The 18617-nt window shown below is 27.7% G+C and overlaps 2 protein-coding genes across 2 annotated transcripts; one reads left to right on the top strand and one right to left on the bottom strand.

Moving 5' to 3' along the window:
* The first annotated feature begins 3529 nt into the window (after positions 1 to 3529).
* Positions 3530 to 5585, top strand: LOC111031178. The gene is made up of 2 exons (XM_022311010.1): positions 3530 to 5298; positions 5380 to 5585. The coding sequence occupies exons 1-2, from the start codon at positions 4008 to 4010 to the stop codon at positions 5532 to 5534; spliced, it is 1446 nt and encodes a 481-aa protein (XP_022166702.1). The 5' UTR covers positions 3530 to 4007; the 3' UTR covers positions 5535 to 5585.
* Positions 5586 to 8711: 3126 nt separating this feature from the next.
* LOC111031174 (pumilio homolog 3) lies at positions 8712 to 18502 on the bottom strand. The gene is made up of 12 exons (XM_022311005.1): positions 18331 to 18502; positions 15494 to 15792; positions 15205 to 15419; positions 14910 to 15140; positions 14634 to 14842; positions 12305 to 12488; positions 12121 to 12249; positions 11876 to 12030; positions 11150 to 11295; positions 9380 to 9547; positions 9217 to 9307; positions 8712 to 9130 (listed from the first exon to the last, which is right to left on the bottom strand). Exons 2-12 carry the CDS (start codon positions 15765 to 15767, stop codon positions 8983 to 8985), a joined length of 1950 nt encoding a protein of 649 aa, XP_022166697.1. The 5' UTR covers positions 15768 to 15792; positions 18331 to 18502; the 3' UTR covers positions 8712 to 8982.
* Positions 18503 to 18617: the final 115 nt, after the last annotated feature.

The following is an 18617-nucleotide window of genomic DNA, read 5'->3' as shown; positions in this document are numbered from 1 at the left end:
GATGTAACTTTTATTTATTTATTTTTTATTATTTATCGTCGCCTCAGGAGCATTAGTATAGTACAGATTATAATTATAGATTATTCATAATATTACAAGGTGAGAAAAAGAACATTGGTGCATGAATAAAGAAAAATATTAACAAGTACAATTTTTAAGTTTAAGAATTAATGATGGCAAAGAATCATTAAAAATATCAATATTTGACATATTATTAATAGATCGAGAAGCACGATCAAGAGGGGCTGCGTACCCATAGTTAGTGGTGTGAAAATTCGTTTTAAAAGTTTGGGGATTTCTAGAATAAAAAGAAGGAACTGTAAAAGTCTTAGTAAATAAATACTAAAGCAAGTAAATCACGTCTATAGTCGGCTCAGTCTACTGGGAATTGTGTATTTAGTAGGTCAGACCAATCATTTATTAAAGAAAACACTGATGAAGCCTAAAATATTTAAAACCATTTTTAATTATTAAAACAATTGTCAATTACTTACATATTTTTTCAATAACTGTAACCTTCTCTCAATTATTATTTTTAATAATTTGTTTTTCTCCACAGTATTGAAGGGCCTTGGATACAGTGTTTCAAAATAATTGCACAGCCAGCCTTACATTTTGCCTTAGTGTTCCTACTACATTTATATGTGTTTTATGTGCAAGTTTGTAATCAGAATTTGCTGCTACACATGTATATTGTTCAATAACATTTTTTCTATTACAAACACTACTCCATTTTTGTTGGTAAAAAGGATTTTTGGGAAATCTATGAAACCTAATATCAGCTGTATTGCAATTAACACATTTCTTACTTTTGCTTCCATTCTTACACTCATTTATTGCACACCAAGACATTATAAAATTATATTTATTCAGGTTATTAAAAACACAAAACCAATAAAAGTAAAAGATTGTATTTAACTTAAAAGTAATAAGTACCATGTACACATCAAACCAAAATAATTAATAAACAGAATGTTTGAAACAGCTAATTTGTGTTTTGTTGTAATAATACACCCATAGCAGTCAATAGCTATCTTTATTTCTGGTTTATTTTGGTAATCATGGTTGTTTATAGAATAAAGAAATAAAAACAAATGATTTTTAATAGTTTATTATACATATATATTATATATTTTACATTATTAAGTACAATTTATTTAAGTATAAATAGGTTGTACATCAGCTGAGATGTGGGCTTGTTGATTCTATACTCAGTTAATCATGCGATACCAGACATAGACTAATGTTATATTCTGTGCCAATACTAATATCCCATATTACTACTGTTAGTTAATCATTACTATATTCTAAAAGCCCGCCAAAAATTTTGAATAAAATCCTTGGCGGCTGACGTCACATTATAACGGAATAATCTAGTTATTACTGTTTCTTCCATGGTTGCGCGTATTAATAATAGAATAAGTAAAGTTGCTGTCATACCTAGTTATTTTTATCATGGTTATAATAACGTTATGATTATAACGTTATATTTGATAAAAAACGATTGAAATTTGTAAACGTAATTATAACGGAGTACGATAAACATAAATAACAAAAAACAAAACGTAACGTTTAACAAAATATATGATGTATCATTAAACAAAACATAACGCAAAAAGGTATATATTGTATTCCATTAAACGAAATAATTAATTTCCAATTATTTAATAATACTTAGTAGAATTCAATTATTTATTTAATCCAAGAATTAATTTTATTCCGTATCCGGCACATCCAGGAGATCCCGTATTAGATATTATTTTAAAATTTAATAAGAAGGTATTAATAGAATAATTTAATTACCAATAGCTAATAATAGTAATACTCTGATAATATTATTGTACTGTACTATTTGTACTACGGTCAAAATTTATACCATTCAAGTTATTCAACTATTGTGTTCGGTGTTCAGTTTCTCAGATTTGTTCAGTCGTCACTCGTTGGTGTTTGTCTAATTGTTGTCAAATATTTAATATTTATATTTTATACTAATATACTTATAGTTTTAACGTGCATACGTTTTCTTTATATTAGTTTAACCCATTTAATTGAATAAATAAAATAAAATAAATACAATTATACAATACCTACTTAAAACTCAGAATAGGGAAATTATGTCCCTAAAAAAAGTCATAGTCATATACTTTTAAATTGCGGTGTACTTTTAAAACAGGTATCTAAATGATTTTAAATTTTCAATAACGATAAACGCAAAAAATGTGCAACGTTTTAATTCTGAATAACGATAAACACAAAAGTTGAATAACGTTTAAATTTTGAATAACGATAAACTCAAAATGTGTATAACGTTTTGATTGTAAATAACGTAAAACAAAATTTTTTTTCAAATGCAAGCCCTGATTATAGGACTCGTTCTCCTAGAAAAATAACAACGTTCAAAATTCGGCTCGAAATTTGTGTCCGTCTCTCTGCTTCTTTTTTGTATTATCACTCAGCAACATGTCTACAGTTATTTCACCATCTACACGATTGTGGCGCGTGTGGGATTGTTGGTAGATGTGATATCCCACGCGGCCAACAGTCGTAAAACTGATTGCTCGGAAGGACAAGGTTCAGTACAGTACTCGAGACAATTTTTTTGATTAGAAAAAGACAACGAGTTTATTGAGCGTAAATCGTAGTGTGGACACAAAAGGTTGGTGACAGCCGCGGCACGTCATATTCCCTATTATCAATATTCCCGATTTTGATAGCGGTAGTGATAAGCTTTTGGCCGAAATGATGAGAGTGGTTGTTCTTTGGTATAACAGCGGTTACACAGTGACCAACTTGAGGTGGTGTTGCATAGCAAGTCGAGGGATATTTTCGATTTGCGGAGCGGAGCGATGGCGCCGAAGAGCGTAGCGACGAGTGCCGCTAACAAGGCATCACTGTAAATTATTTGTTATTGGTAGTGTCACTGCTGGATCTCTGGTATATTCTGGTATGAGTTGTAGTATATCGAGTTATCATCAAAATTTTTTCGCTTATCAAAATCGGGAAATCTGTAACCATCCCCGATTCCTGAGTAAGTCCCCACGCATGCGCTTTGAGTTTTGGTATCGGAAATTATCTTGTCGCGAGACGCCTGTGTAAAAAGCCCATGGCGGCAAGTGGCGCGTCGTCGTGAGACGCGGCTTGCCGGTCGGCTTGAGGACGAGTGCCAACTATTGCAACTATTCCAACTATTTATATTTAGTAATCGGTTTTTACTGTACCTACCTAGGGGTCATGCTCGATATGGTCGAATGACTCGAATGTAAATTGTAAGTTCCTACACGAGAGTAGCAGATACAAAAAATACATACGTTAATTCCTACACGGCGGAAAAAGGTACATAATATTATGTACATACTATATACCCAATTAAATATGTTTAAACACATTTTCAAAAATAATAAATGATGATGAAAAAATATAATAAAAATCGCATAACCTAACCTGCGCCGTACAGACTATACTACTATAGCAACGTCATCTGCCAATGCTATGATTTCCGTGTCCACGGAAAGACTTATTTTCAATAGCCCATCGTACATTTAACATTAGGTTCCAGAGATCGGGGCCCTGCACCGATCCCTGCGAGACGCCGCAGCTCACAGCAATGACGTTTGTTTTTCCGTCTGTAGTGTCAAACGTGAGGGATACGGTCATCCGGCCGAATCCAAACGGCCGACGACTATATAGGCCGACAGTCGGATAGCCGAAAGTATTTTAGCCGACAAGGTCAAAAGGCCGACACTACGAAAAGCCGACACTAAAATAAATTAAGTATAAACTATTATTATTCGATAACGTAGTGTTGTCTTTTGTTGTCATACTGTTATCGATAACTTATCGAAATTTAACGATACCTAATACCTATAGCCTGTAAATATAACTATAATCTACAGTGGGTATTGCAAGTTCACAAATACTGTTTCAGTTGATTCGTTAACCACGTCACGTCTTTTCATTAATTTTTGTGTCGTTGTTTAATTTAATTTATGTATTTGCATTAAATAATTATGGAATATAAAATTGAAATTTTTGGAACAAAATTATTAATTGACAATTTTATCATGATTAAAAACAAAAACCGTAACAATAAATATTATTGGGAATGTGAAAAGAGGAAACATAGTAAACGGCATAATAGTAATAACGAATATTGTAATGCAAGAGCAGTAACAATTCTTGTTGATGGTAATCATATTGTTAAAGATAATTCTTTTTTAAATCACAACCATGGGCCTGACCCATGCCGATTGTTGGTAAAGAAAAACATAAAATATATTGTTTCAAAAGCTTTGTCTTCGAGAGATAAACCTTCGCAAATAATACAGGAAGCAACGAGTCGCATCCCCGTCAATTCTCAGCCATACATGCCATCAGTTGAAGCAACGCGAAAAATTATTTCACGGTGTAGAAGACATCAGAAACCACCAGAACCAACAAGTCTTTCACAAATAGATATTCCTCTTAACTTACGTAAGTCTTTTAATGGTCAAACATTTTTACTAAAAGAAAGTACTATTGAGGGTCACAAAATATATATTTTTTCTACTAAAGATGAAATATCAAAACTTGTCAATGCCAATTACTGGGTTATGGATGGTACATTTAAAACTGTGCCAAGTATATTTTTACAAATGTACACTATACATGCACCTGTTGGTGGAAATAATTCTAGAATTTTGCCATTAGTATATGTTTTAATGACCAGTAAACAACAATGTTGTTACGAACGTTTATTCGAAGACCTAATATCAATTTGTGATGATTTCGGTTTCGATGTTTCACCAAGATGTATTATAACAGATTTCGAAAAAGCTGCAATTAATGCTGCATTTAAAGTATTTCCAGAATGCCAACAAAAAGGGTGTTTTTTTCATTTAGGCCAAAATATTTGGCGAAAAATCCAGTCTAGTGGATTGGCTACTAAATATGGAGAAAATGAAGAATTTAGTTTACAACTTCGATGTATGTGGTCACTTGCATTTTTACACCCATCAGATATACCTAACGCTTTTGATCAATTGAAAGATTCTTTACCCTGTGAAATTCAAAATTACTTTGAAGAAAATTACGTGCATGGAAAAGTACGAAGGAAATTTAGAAATGGAATAGTATCTCGATATGAGCCATTGTTTCCACCATCATTTTGGTCAATACATTTCAATCATGAAAACAATATTCCAAGGACACAAAACAAAGTCGAAGCATGGCACAAAAGATGGAAAGTATTAGTAGGAGCTGATCACGTTGGGGTATATCGTATAATTGAGGAAATGAGAAAAGAGCAACAACACGTTGTGGGTAAGATAAATTCACGAATAAAAATTTTCTACTAATATTACAATAAAATATAATTTATTTATACATAAATTTTGAATCCAGGGCAAATTCAAATTATTTTATCCGGACAAGCAAGGCCAAAACAAAATTCAAAGTACATAAAACGTCAAAACCAAATTCAAACTATTCTTAATGATAAAGAAAACAGGACAACCCTCGAGACAATACGAGGTATTGCATACAATTTGCACTATTAATTTTTATTTATTAACATTTAACTATATAACATAATTATCAATAATAATTTATTAGTATTTTTTATTTTTATGTATGTATAAATATCAAATTTTTTAATTTTTAAAATATATTAGGAATATAAAATGTACTTATAATTATTAATAATACACTATATTTTATTTTTATGTATAAATATCAAATTTTTTAATTTTTAAAATATATTAGGAATATAAAATGTACTTATAATTATTAATAATACACTATATTTTATTTTTAAGAATAAGTATCACCTATATATATATATATATGTGTGCATAATTTACCTATCACAACATAAAATTGCTTAATCGGCCATTTAATATGTCGGCCTAATGCGTGTCGGCCATTTAGTATGTCGGCCTATTGCGTGTCAGCCAAATGTCTGTCGGCCAAATGTCTGTCGGCCGATTGTACCACACCCCAAACGTGATTGTCCTATCCGCTAGGTATTGTCCCAGGATGTTCTGGAGGTACATTGGTGTGTTCGTTCCTTCGAGCGCCTTGTGAGTTGAGTCCCACGAGGCGCTATTAAAGACATTTTTGACGTCCAAAGTTAACATGCCAACCAACTTGTTGTAAACTCTGCTGCGGCCTTGGCGTTCTCGATTATGGTTCGGAATCTGACCATCGTATCAACCATCGATTTTCCCGACCTGAATCCATACTGGTTCTCTGTTTGATGCCCTGTTTCCTCCAAATGCTCTCGAAGTCTCTTGGATATGAGTTTCTCAAAGAGTTTGCTGGTTATGTCCAACAGGCAGTAGGTACCTAGGAACCTATGTCCTACATGAATATAATTTAAACGTAGTCACTAGTCAGTCATGCTACGCGACTCGTTGTCTATATATGTACACATTTTTACTGTTCATTATACTTAATAAATTGAAATATAACAGTGTATTGTAAATATTGTATTATAATTTATTAATTAACCTATTCCACTGATAAAAATGAATAGGTTCTTGTATTATGAAACTCCTGAAAACATAGTTATATATGGAACGTAAGAACGTTTATAGGTGAAATGTTAGTTTATTCATATAATAATCTGTATATAGACCTTTAGTATGAAATGGGTAATCCTATTGAATATTGGCAATCGTAAAACTATATTTTTGGAATGTATGAAGTAGGTATAACTGGTATAAGTATTGCTAACTATTATAATAAAGATTATAGTTTTAGAATTATTAATTAAAATCTATAAGAACAATATAAATTTGAATATATATTTCCAAAATATTGGAGGCTTTTCGGCTTTCACACAGTCATCTATCTTAAAAACTTTAAAATAAATCTTAACGTCAAACATTTGAGAAAAAATTAAACCTTTGTTATGCTTATTAGTGGAAAAACAGTTAGAATATAACATGCAATTATTTTATCACTGAACTCATTATTTCAAAAAGTATGAATGTTTTGGAAAAAAATATTTTATGGTTTCTAGTTATTAAAAACAACATTTTTTAATTATTTTTTATCCAACCTTTTTTTAAATAAATTTATTTATTTGAATTCAATCACAACATACAGTTTTAGTTTTAATTCAGAATATTTTGATACACACAAATCAAATTTAGGACGAGCAGCTTATGAGTTATAAGTATTTAAAGTTTAGATGAGCAAAGTGGAGTGGTACGTGGTTAGGTTTGTCCAAAACTCTACTCATCTACAACATTATTCAATATATTTTACTATTGACATTTCGTCTAGTACTATTACTATTACACAAAAATGTGTAAAAAAATCATAACGTCTAGTCTCACCATGCAGATCACATATAAAAAAAACTCATGAGTGATGACATTTTTTTTAATACTTATTAGTAAATATGGTAAAGACATTAATGCTTAAATCCTAAGCAAGTGGTATAGTCAAATATTAATTGCTCTATAGTATTAAGATAGGAAGATATAATACAAGATAAGACAAACTGCAATTCTCATTGCACGCAGTACTATGTAAATTATAAAAGTATAATAATCAAACAATCTGTAAATAAATTATGTTGTAAACATCAGTCTTGAAGAGATATTTTTATTTTGATTAAGAAATCAATCATGATCATTTGAAATGTTTAATATTAACAAGTGCACTAAAATTGGGAATAGTTATTTTGCCAGTGACATGTTCTCAAGATTAAATCTTTGAACTACTTACCAACAAATTTTTGACTTGATATATTGAAAAATGCAGAAAAAAATGTAAATTTTTTTGAGTACAATACTCTTAAGTAGTATTTATAACGGCTATCTCTTAAATTGTGTGGTTGTGTGGTAATATAGTATAATATACTATATACATTTTATTATATGGTAGTATTTTGGAGTGGTTGAATATTATGGCTCAGTACAACAAGCTCATAACTACACATGATAATAAACTATTTTAATTGTAAATTTTTGGAAAAGTAAAAATTAAGTTAAGTTATGATTTTAAAACCACTTGACAGTATACATATTTTCAGTAGTACAATTAAGTTGAATAAGCATACGTTGATATATGATGTCAATATCTATAATAATATAACATAAGATATTTGTACCCAATAATAACACGATATTATTGTATATTATATAGTAACTTTAGTAATCTTATTTAATTGAAAAAACACCCTTGGTTAGTAAAAAAATATGGCAACATTATTTTACTTTTAAATATTGTATCATATAAAAATTAAAAATATGATATACTATTAATACACAATTTTTAATTTGTATCCACTAGTATATATTTGTTTAATAATGTGGTTGGATTTATTATTGAAATATTTTAGTAAGATGTTATGCACCAATCGGTAATAGTATGGTCTAAAAGTATTAACACATGGTAGTAGTTAGGTATTAGTCTTGAGTCATAAAAAAATATGAAATTTTAAATTATTTGATTGAATACCATACAAATACATATTAAGTAACACAAGTGTCTTACATAAAAACACGTAAAAACATAAAGTAATTAAAAAATTCACTCACAATTTGACAATATTTTTCTAATTTTAAATTTCTTCTCCCGAAAACTAGACATTTTTTACTTAAGTTATTTGTACAAAGAAAGAAGTGTTTAACTAACTTATACTCGTAGTTTGATGTACATCGTACAGCTTTTAATTTAAATCAAAATTGAAGGGAAAATAGAACTTAAAAAAAAAACCGATGTAATACGTAATGTCAAAATTTAATTGTTCAATAGTTTTCTGACATTTGTAGGTGTTCTTAAACAAAAGAAACATTTATAACAAAAGAAAAACGCAACATTATACATTGAATATATACGAACAAATTTTTTGATTTGTAGGTACAGATTGAAGATAATAGAGATAATTAATTTAATATCTATAAAATAAATATCTCTATTTCTTATAAGTATTATACACGTTTTTTTAATTGCTTAATGTCTAAAATTAAAACATTTTTAAAAAGTAAAATATTAATTTTTGATGGAAGCTTCGGAATTTAATTTGGTCACTAAAACTTTAGCACCGGAAAATTTTTGTTTCTTTAACAAATTCATCATTGTTGTTGAAATGGATGATTTTATATTTTCTACAGCCGACTGGACATCTGATTCAATCATTCTGAAATAATTTAATTTAATTTATATTTTATAAAAAGTATTAATTGCTCCATCTTAATGCTGTTAATTTTGCATGTTATTACTTACGCAATAAGCAAAAAACAGGCACGATTACATTGAACCCATGATTTTAAAGTTTCTTCAGTTATAATAGATGACAATATTTCAGAAAATGTAGCTAGAAAAATAAAGAAATACAGTAAAATTAATATTATTAAGAAAACAATTTTAACAATAAAATGTATCATACTTTCATTATTTTTCAATAGAATCTTATCATGACCTATTATCTTCCTCAATACCATATGAAGACCTGAGTGTTCATACACAGGAACTTTTACATCTTTATCTTCTACTTTATTGTTGGAATCAATTAGATAGTTGGCTACTGAAGTCATAGCTTCTTTCAATTTGTCTCCTAATTAACGAACACAAATTGAAATTAAAATAATTAAATTTAATAATAACAATGGGGCGATAGTTAACCCTCCCAATTTTAATGACCTGTAAACTCTCTCCAGTCTACTCCAGTTTTGCCTGGCAAGTAAATGTAAACTCTCCAGAGTATGTGATAACTCTATTTATACATTATAACTAAAATATCATTGCCGATTATTTAATGTTTATAATAATGTGAACATACAATTTCTTTAAATTTAAGACACACTGGAGTTCTATTAAAAAAGGTAATTTATTTAAATTATAGTAAATAGTCAAAATAATACCTAATTTAAATCAATTTCAAATTAGTATACTTTTCATTTGATTTTTATAATTATATGAACATACAATTTAAAACAACTTTGAAGAATTTACATATTATTTTCTTCAGGCAAACAGTATGTTATCCCTGGAGTTTACCACCACTCTAATAATAACCTTCTATCATTTGAACTGTACAATCTTAGAATATTGAAAAATAAGTATTTGTCCTAGTTATTGTATATATAAATGTATTATAGTGCAAAACACATTTATATGTATATGAACATATATATATTGTTTAAAGGGCTCAGTCCGTAAAATCTTAATGAGTAAATTATTAAAATCAAAGACCTTACAGTAATAAGCTTGAAGTTAACTGCACTTACAGCTGCATTAAGAGAAGCGAAGTGTCAACATAAATGCAGTGATATAGTATGTGTAACAATATGTGTGCATGCTCAGCATCATTATTGTCAAGAGTAGACTAAGGTAAATTTAGGGCTTTGTAACGGAATCAAATATTTGGGTGCTAGATGTATACAGGTTTTCAATACGGTATAAAAAATTTAAATAAATGTTGGGTAAGTATTGGTTAATTTGGGTGAAATGCCCTGTTAAAATCTCACAATCGCAAAAAAGTTTTACAAGTATAAATCAAAGAAAAATATATAATATATTAAAATGGTATTTGTGTTCACCACCACATTGTTGCTAACATACACATTTTGTCGGAAGTCGGGCACCATTATCTATATTGACATGCCAGTGAAAAATCGGTTTTATTAAATTGCTACATAGACTATGAAGACTCGATTGAATTGGATCCGAAAATCATTACGGTTATAAATTGTGTACGAATTGGGTACAGTACAGGTAAATAAAATATTTTGTCCAAATTGGTTACAGGGGTATAGAATTATGCAATCAAATTTAAAATTTAATTTAATTGCTAACAATTTGTTAAATCGATTAACTATAAATTTAAATTACGTTCATTATATTTTGAAAAATATTGGGAATGTTTCAATTTTGACCCCTCAGAAGTACTAACTAGATCCAAGTAGGAATTAGAATCTTCCTTTTTTTTTATGTTGTGTAGTTTAACCCCCCCCCCCCCAAACACACACACAATTCTAATAAACTATTCAAAATAATGCACAACTAGCTATTTAGCCACACTTATGCAAGTGAATAATCCATACCTTATAATAACTTAATATAAATTAATATTTTATACACCTTATTATAAATATATAATTAATGTTCAAATTATAATTATTTAATGACTTTAACAGAATATTAACTAATTAATTACCACTGCCTGATTTCAGGATTGCAAGTAATACCATTGCAATTGACCCGCTACTCAACCAGAAGCTTGGATTCTCTTGTATGTGCTGTAGAAAACGATCAGAAACTGTGCTCAAGAGTTCTTTTACTCTAACATCGTCATCTTTTTTGCTGTTGAATATTAAAAATAAAACAAAATTAGTATAACAGGTTAATAGACAAAATTCTACGTAAATTTTTGAAAATATTCAGAAGTAAAATGAAGAAGTTTAAACTTTTATTTAGAAAAACATTTTTTAGAATTGAAGAAGTGATGTTGGTTGTATTTTTTTTTTTTAAGAATATAGATATTCCAACAATTATTACTAAGCCAAATAAATATGTAAAATATTGTGTAAATAATTTAATACTAAAAAATAATTAATATTTAATAACTTCTCAAAAGTGACAAAACATAAATGGTTTTATGAGGTGAAAAAATGTATCGATTTGTACAAAATAAATATTTATAATACATATTAAATACATAAAAAATTACATTTTTACAACAAGATATTAAAATAAAATTTTAATCAAACAATTCATAATAAAAATCATTGTTTTAGTTAAATTTTATTTAGATTTGAGTTAAGAATTATAAAGATACCAGGATAGTTTAACTGAATAATGCATAAATGTATTTTCCAAGGCCATAAATACAACATGTAAACTAAGTTATAATCATAAAACATAATTATTGATTAAATATTACCATTCTTTAATTGATTCTCCTTTTTTTAACAATTCAATATCTCGAGGATGGAAATATGAAGAATCTCTCCAAGCTACCAACGAAAATATAACTCTACGGCCATATTCATTAGTTGCAATTGTATCCAAATTATTCAAAATTTCAGGAATAATTGTCTGAAACCATATGGTAATTTTAAATAAGATAAACCATTATTCTACTTTCTATATATAATTTTTTAAGAACGGCAGAAATTTTGTTATTACCTTTTTTACAAGAACTGTATCATCAACCGAGTCAAAAAGAGCTAATAAAATTAAATATCCATATTCTGATGTGGCCAAATCACGAGTAGAAGCAGTAGTCTTGATTTGTTTCAATATAGCCTTTTTTTCCTAAATAAAATATTGAAATTAATACCTAGAAATTTTTTTTTAATCATGTATTTACCTTAGAGTTTGCAGACCATATAATGTACATAGCAAGGTGACAACCACTTTTGGATGTATAAAATAGTTCTATTGGGAATTCTTTAAGTGAAGTGAATAGTTCACCACAGTCCTTTCCACCAGTATATAAAATGTATTCATATATTAAATTATGAACTAATGTTGTCTGCATAGAAGTCTTTTGCCTAAAGTAATACACAAGATATAAATATTAAATTATGAGATCCCCTTAAGTGTGTTATTTAAAATTCGAAGATTAATTTCATACATGTAAGTATTGTAGGGATATTAGTCTAAGGCTGAACATTGACGAGTTAATTAGTTAATTTAAATAGTATCTACATATTCAAATCACTTAACTTTAACTCATTTGCATAATATAAATAAATAATATAATAATAGTAATAAAATATTCTCAATTAAATTAATTTTACATTTTCATACTACAAAGAAAAATATGTATTTTGTTTATCATAGTTTGCTATTATTATTATGAGTTTGTAAGACATACAAAAGAATATAAGGAAAAAAATGCTATAGGTATTTATGAAGAATTTTCTATTTATGTTTATAGATAAAAACTAATTCATCATATTAATAACTAATATTATAGGGGAAACAGAAGTTACCCAAACAAAGACATTAATATCCTAGTGCCCACAAATAGTATTTATTATACTTAAATATTAATAAAAAAAACAATTATTTTGGATTGTGGGTGTTTAAATTTATATTTACCAACCATAAAGGTATCTATAGTTGTAATATAACTGTATTTGTTATAATTTTAACCTTCACACGTATTACACTGGTGGAGTGTTGTTCAGTATTCAGCATTTAGTATTTGCTACTTAATTCTTACTGTGATTAGTTAGTCAATAATTGCTTAGTTATTTGTTTAACATTTACTTTAGATATAATATGCAATTTAATTTAAATTAAACAAATCACATATAATGGAATTTTATTAACTTAAAGGCGCACTAAACTCATAATGTAAAATAAATATGTTTATAAGTAGAAAATATAGTAGTTTTTTTTATATATCTTCTGTTTTTAATAATATTTGAGTTGTTTATTCAGTAAATTATAAATAAAGAATTCAAATGATCCTCGAGGTCTAAAATATGAGTTTAATTAATGCTACACGTTTTAAAACAAATAATATCCATAGCATTATAGGTTTCCACATTAAATAGATAAATATATTAAATTACTGTCCAAATGGGTAACACATCTTACTTGTTTTTTTTTTATTAATTATCCTAAATGAAAAATGTAAATTGATGGTATTTTTTAACTAGTGTTTAACTTCACCTATGTGTTCAAAATTATATTAATTTAATTAACTTAAAAGGAAAAAAAATAGTTACACAACTGAATTAAATGTTATTAACTTGCCTAGCCTTGAATTTTACTGGTGTTAAAGAGATTCAACCACCACAAGCGTCTTCAACCAAAATATACCTAACCTATTTTATGCAAAATATATTAAGTATTGTAATTAATGGAAATAACTTCTGAAAATATATCAATTGATTTAAATTTAAATTTAAAAACTTCAAAGTTGAATTTTAAAATATTGAATATTAAAAACCCATATAATAATATGTAGTTTAATACATTATTGGTATGGAGTGTTAATATTTTAGTTTTATACTATAGTGACTTACTACACATACATCTACACAATATGCTTGCATGTCGTTAAAAAATTGCCTATTTCAACTTTAAAAAGTCAGAATATCTCCTAAAAGCTAAATTAGAAATATTATTTGCTTACATACTCATTTTATTAAAGAGTATTCTCAGAACCTACTTTTCATATTTATTAATACTTTCAAATATAGTATAAACATTTTGGATTTTTAGGATATAAATTATATTATCTAGAATAGAAATATATACATTTTTTTTTTCTAAGAAACAATTATTAAATTATTTTGTAGATGTTGTTTTATTAAGTAGAGATTTTAGAGATAAACATGAGGAAAATTTAAATTATATCAAACAGTTGACAATAAAATTACTAGAGGAATTGAAAAATTCTTAAATTTTTATAAAATATCACAATGAAAACATAGATACTTATCAGATTTTACCATTAAATAGCTTCCTCAAGTATTTACCTTAATCAGTACCAAATAATTAGTAAAATATTTTAAGCTTTTTTTTATAGATTTAAATTTGTAGAATAAGAATTTTTACTTCTGTACATATTCCTCAGTAATTAAATAACTTGTTTCCAGGTGTTTCCAAAAGAAAATTTTTTTAAATGTTGACACTCGACAGGTATTTTATAAGATAATTTTTTAAAATTTGATAATTACTTTAAAACAAATTTTCTAATGTGATCTTTTGTCTTTGCAAGTATTATGTCTTTTGTGTTTGGTGAATTCTTCAATACTTCAGTAAATGATAATACATTGGGTGCATCGCACAATATACTATTTGCTCCATATAACTCATGCATCATTGTATTCTGTTGTTCCTGTGTCGCATAAGTTGTATAAATCAAATCCATGATCTTAGAAGAGTTCTAAATAATCGCAAATTTCGAAATTAAAATATGTTTAACACCATATATTTGTTACAATTATACTTACAGTATGTAATGTAAATGTATAGATTTTTCCCTTGAGGGAATTGATTATGATTTTACGCTGTTCTGCATCACCTTGTTTCAACATATTTTTAACACATAAGCATGCATACTTGGAAAGTAACATTTTTGGAACATGTTTTATAAGCTCATTTATGACTTGTGAACGAATTTCTGGTGTTCCTAGTTTCAGCATCCATTGGACTATACGGGCAGTGTCATGTGAAAAAACCATCTATAGAATCAAATATGAACATTTTATAAACCAGATATAGACATTTCAAAGGTATGAATCTTACTGTTTCTAAATGTGATTTAGAAAATTTAAAAAGTTCATTCAGTAAAGTTTCTTTTTTTTCCTTGGGACAATCATCGCGGCGCACAGTTTCCCAAAGTTTCTTAGCTTTCACAACAGCTTCATAAAATGGACATTTTTGTGTTTTACGTTTCAGCCGAAGCTCTTGTTTTTCTTTTTTAAACTCTTTCCAATTAGGTTTTTCAGTAGGCTTGTCATCTATAAAATATAATAATAATGCATTTAAAATTTTAAAATTAACATTAATTAAGTAATAATCAAAATATGCCCACCATTTGTAGTGTTAGATTTTCCTTTAGTTTTCTTAGATGCTTTATTTTCTTTCTCAGATTTTAGTACTGGTTTCTTGATGGCTTGAGTTTTTTTTTTTTCGGATTTTATTTTTCCAGGGTTTTCAGCAATATCTAGTTCTTCAAATCCAGATTCAACTGTTTCAGCATCTTCAGATGTTAATGACTTAGTATAGTCAATTGAATCTTCAGTATTTAGTATTTTTGGTTTTTTTTTGATACTGTTTTTAGTAGACGAAGTACGTTTCATTGTCATTTTTTTAAAAACAAAACACTAAAGGCTGAAAAATAATTAAAAATTCATTAATTAAATCTTAAAAGGTGAAAGAAATTGTATTTTTTCTCAATTTAATACAAAATATTTATTAATTAATACATAAAAATAAGAAACAAATTGAATTATAGTATAACACTCAAAATAATTTGTGTGAAAATGTAACCTATTTATTTTCTTAAAATTTTCAGACAAAAATCTTGAAAATGAAAAAAAAACGCCAAATTCCTAGCAAATATTTTGAAATTGATCATATATTAACTGTTAACTTACAGCGCTGCGCTCATCAAATACTTTATTGTTCCTGTATGTAAATGTTGTCGATAATTGATAAGAGATTAATAAATGTCAATCGGTATTAAACCTGAGGATCTTGGGAAAGGCATTTTATAGGTCAGCAATACTCAATCGACTGAATATTCATAATTAAAATTAAACTATAATGCCTAGCTCTACTATCTCTTAGTCAATGCTTTTCATAATGACTATTGTCTCCAAAATTACTAAACTAATCTTCATGAAACTTAAAATCTAAATTCTTTAATACCTAAAGAGATTAAAGAGATGCATAGATTAAGTTTGACATTTCTAGGTGCTGCCATTAATTAATTAAGATTAATCACTCATTATTTATATTATAATAACATCGACGATAACTCGACCATATTGAATCTTTTGTAATCGATATTTATATAGTCGTTATTGGTTACAGAAAAAAAAATAGTTATTCTTATGATTGGATGGTGTGTATATGTGTGTATATTTATTTTGTTTTGTTTCATAATTAACAGTACACTGAATGTTCAACTAATGACAAAATATGCCTAGAAGACGTTTGATTTTGATGAGTTGCAGCAATGTGGAACTTGTCACAAGAAAATTGATTAAGCTATAAATATAAATATTTTTTGGTGTTAAATTTTGTTTAAAACAAAATAAATTTTTCCTTTATATCTCCGACCAATTTTTGTCTACGGACATGCCTAGTTTGTAAACATTTATTTAAATAGTCAATATCAATGTTAGAATTTAGAAAATGGGTGAATTGCAAATGTCCATTATAAAATCGAATCATTATGTAATAAAAATAATAATATAAATATGCATGTATGTGTAGTATTATTGATCAAGCGGCTCAACCACATAATTAAGTTTTGATTTCACAATAAATACCAATTTTATAGTTATTAACAGGACGTCAGAGCACTGTTTGTTTTCTCTATCTGGCCCACGCGCAATGTACACAAAAGGCATTTATGCAGAATCATTTTTTTTATGTTTTTGAATAATCTTAGAGTAAAATCATCCATGATTAGTTTAAATATTGTCCCAAAACATTTTAAACATCATTTAAATTTACAATTTTTTATTTTTATTTTGAAAGTTGAATACAAAGTCAAATAGTAATAAAATATAAAACCGGTATGTCATACCCTCATAAATATTATCCTACATACTTTTTGTAATAAATTATTTTAAGTGAAAGCGTATTATCTATGTTGCGTGTGAGTCTGGGAAAGAAAACAAATTTTACATTGACATCTCCTTAATAATATAGTAGGTATGTTAAAATAAAATAGCTAACCATGTTTGCTAACTAATATTTTGGCAGCTATTTCAATAATGAATAAAATATTTGTATGTGTTTCATTAGGTTAAAGATTTCAGATTTAAGTATATAATAAGAATATAAGATCCAATTGTATTGTAACTGTAGGTAAAGATGATTAAAAATGTTTTTAAAACTATTTAGTTTTAGTAAATGAAATTTATTCCAAATACTCCAATTTGAACCGTGAGTCCAACTATTAAGGAATTTTTTTTAGAGGGCTAAAGTTAATAAAGTAATGAACCAAATCACAATCAAAATATTCGGAAAAGAAATAACTATTACAAATCAAGTTAAATTCACTATAGTTACTACTTCATGCTTTTAACATTTTTTAATTACTCATTGAAATAATTAAACATGTCAACAAAAGAAGTCACAACACAGACTTACTTTGTTGAAATGGAAGAGATTTTAATTAATTAGAATAATTTTATTTAAGCAACTAAAAATATACTATAGAAATTAATGGAAATGGGTTTGATAGAAGGCAAAAATAGTATTCATAGAAATTGTAAAAATATGTAATAGGTACAAAATCAAACATGTTTTGTTTTACTTAAAAACATATTTTATAACTTGAAACACCAAGATAATTAATGTAAGATTACTTGGATAGTTAGATGCTGTGTCAATTTTAACTACCATACAATATTTTATATTTAAAAAAAACGGACAATCAGCTACTGAATAGATTGGAATAGTTTGATGCTAAATGTACGATCAGCCCTGCTGTGCACACATTGAATGCAAAACTCAATCTCAAAATTATTCCAAACAAACATAGCCATTGATATGGAATTGCGTCTATATACTCTCGATGGTTAGGTCATACCTGTATATACTGTAAGTATAACAAATACAACCATGTTAAATTTGTAGAGCGTGAAGTCCATCAGAATTAAAAGTTATGAAATGAACACGTTCGGTACTTACCAGACAATCGATGTTGGAGTTTGGATGCGATCGTTTGAATAGGTGACCGATGAAAATAATTTCAACTCTTAAGTCACAACAGCGAGAGCAACGAAAATTGGTTTTCTCGTGAATCCGGAATCAACAATGCCGACCATGTGGATCGTGGATGCGGGTAAAATATTTATCACGGGCCACAGCGTGTTTTGTGAAGTTTTGTCGTTGTATGTATGTGTTTATCATAAGAACGGTCTGATAAGAACTCGTGATAACATTAATGATTATATGATAAATTATGATTCATTATT

Source organism: Myzus persicae, unplaced genomic scaffold (assembly GCF_001856785.1).
Source record: "Myzus persicae strain clone G006 unplaced genomic scaffold, MPER_G0061.0, whole genome shotgun sequence".
Lineage (NCBI taxonomy): Eukaryota > Metazoa > Arthropoda > Insecta > Hemiptera > Aphididae > Myzus > Myzus persicae.
This window is presented reverse-complemented; position numbering and strand designations above follow the sequence as displayed.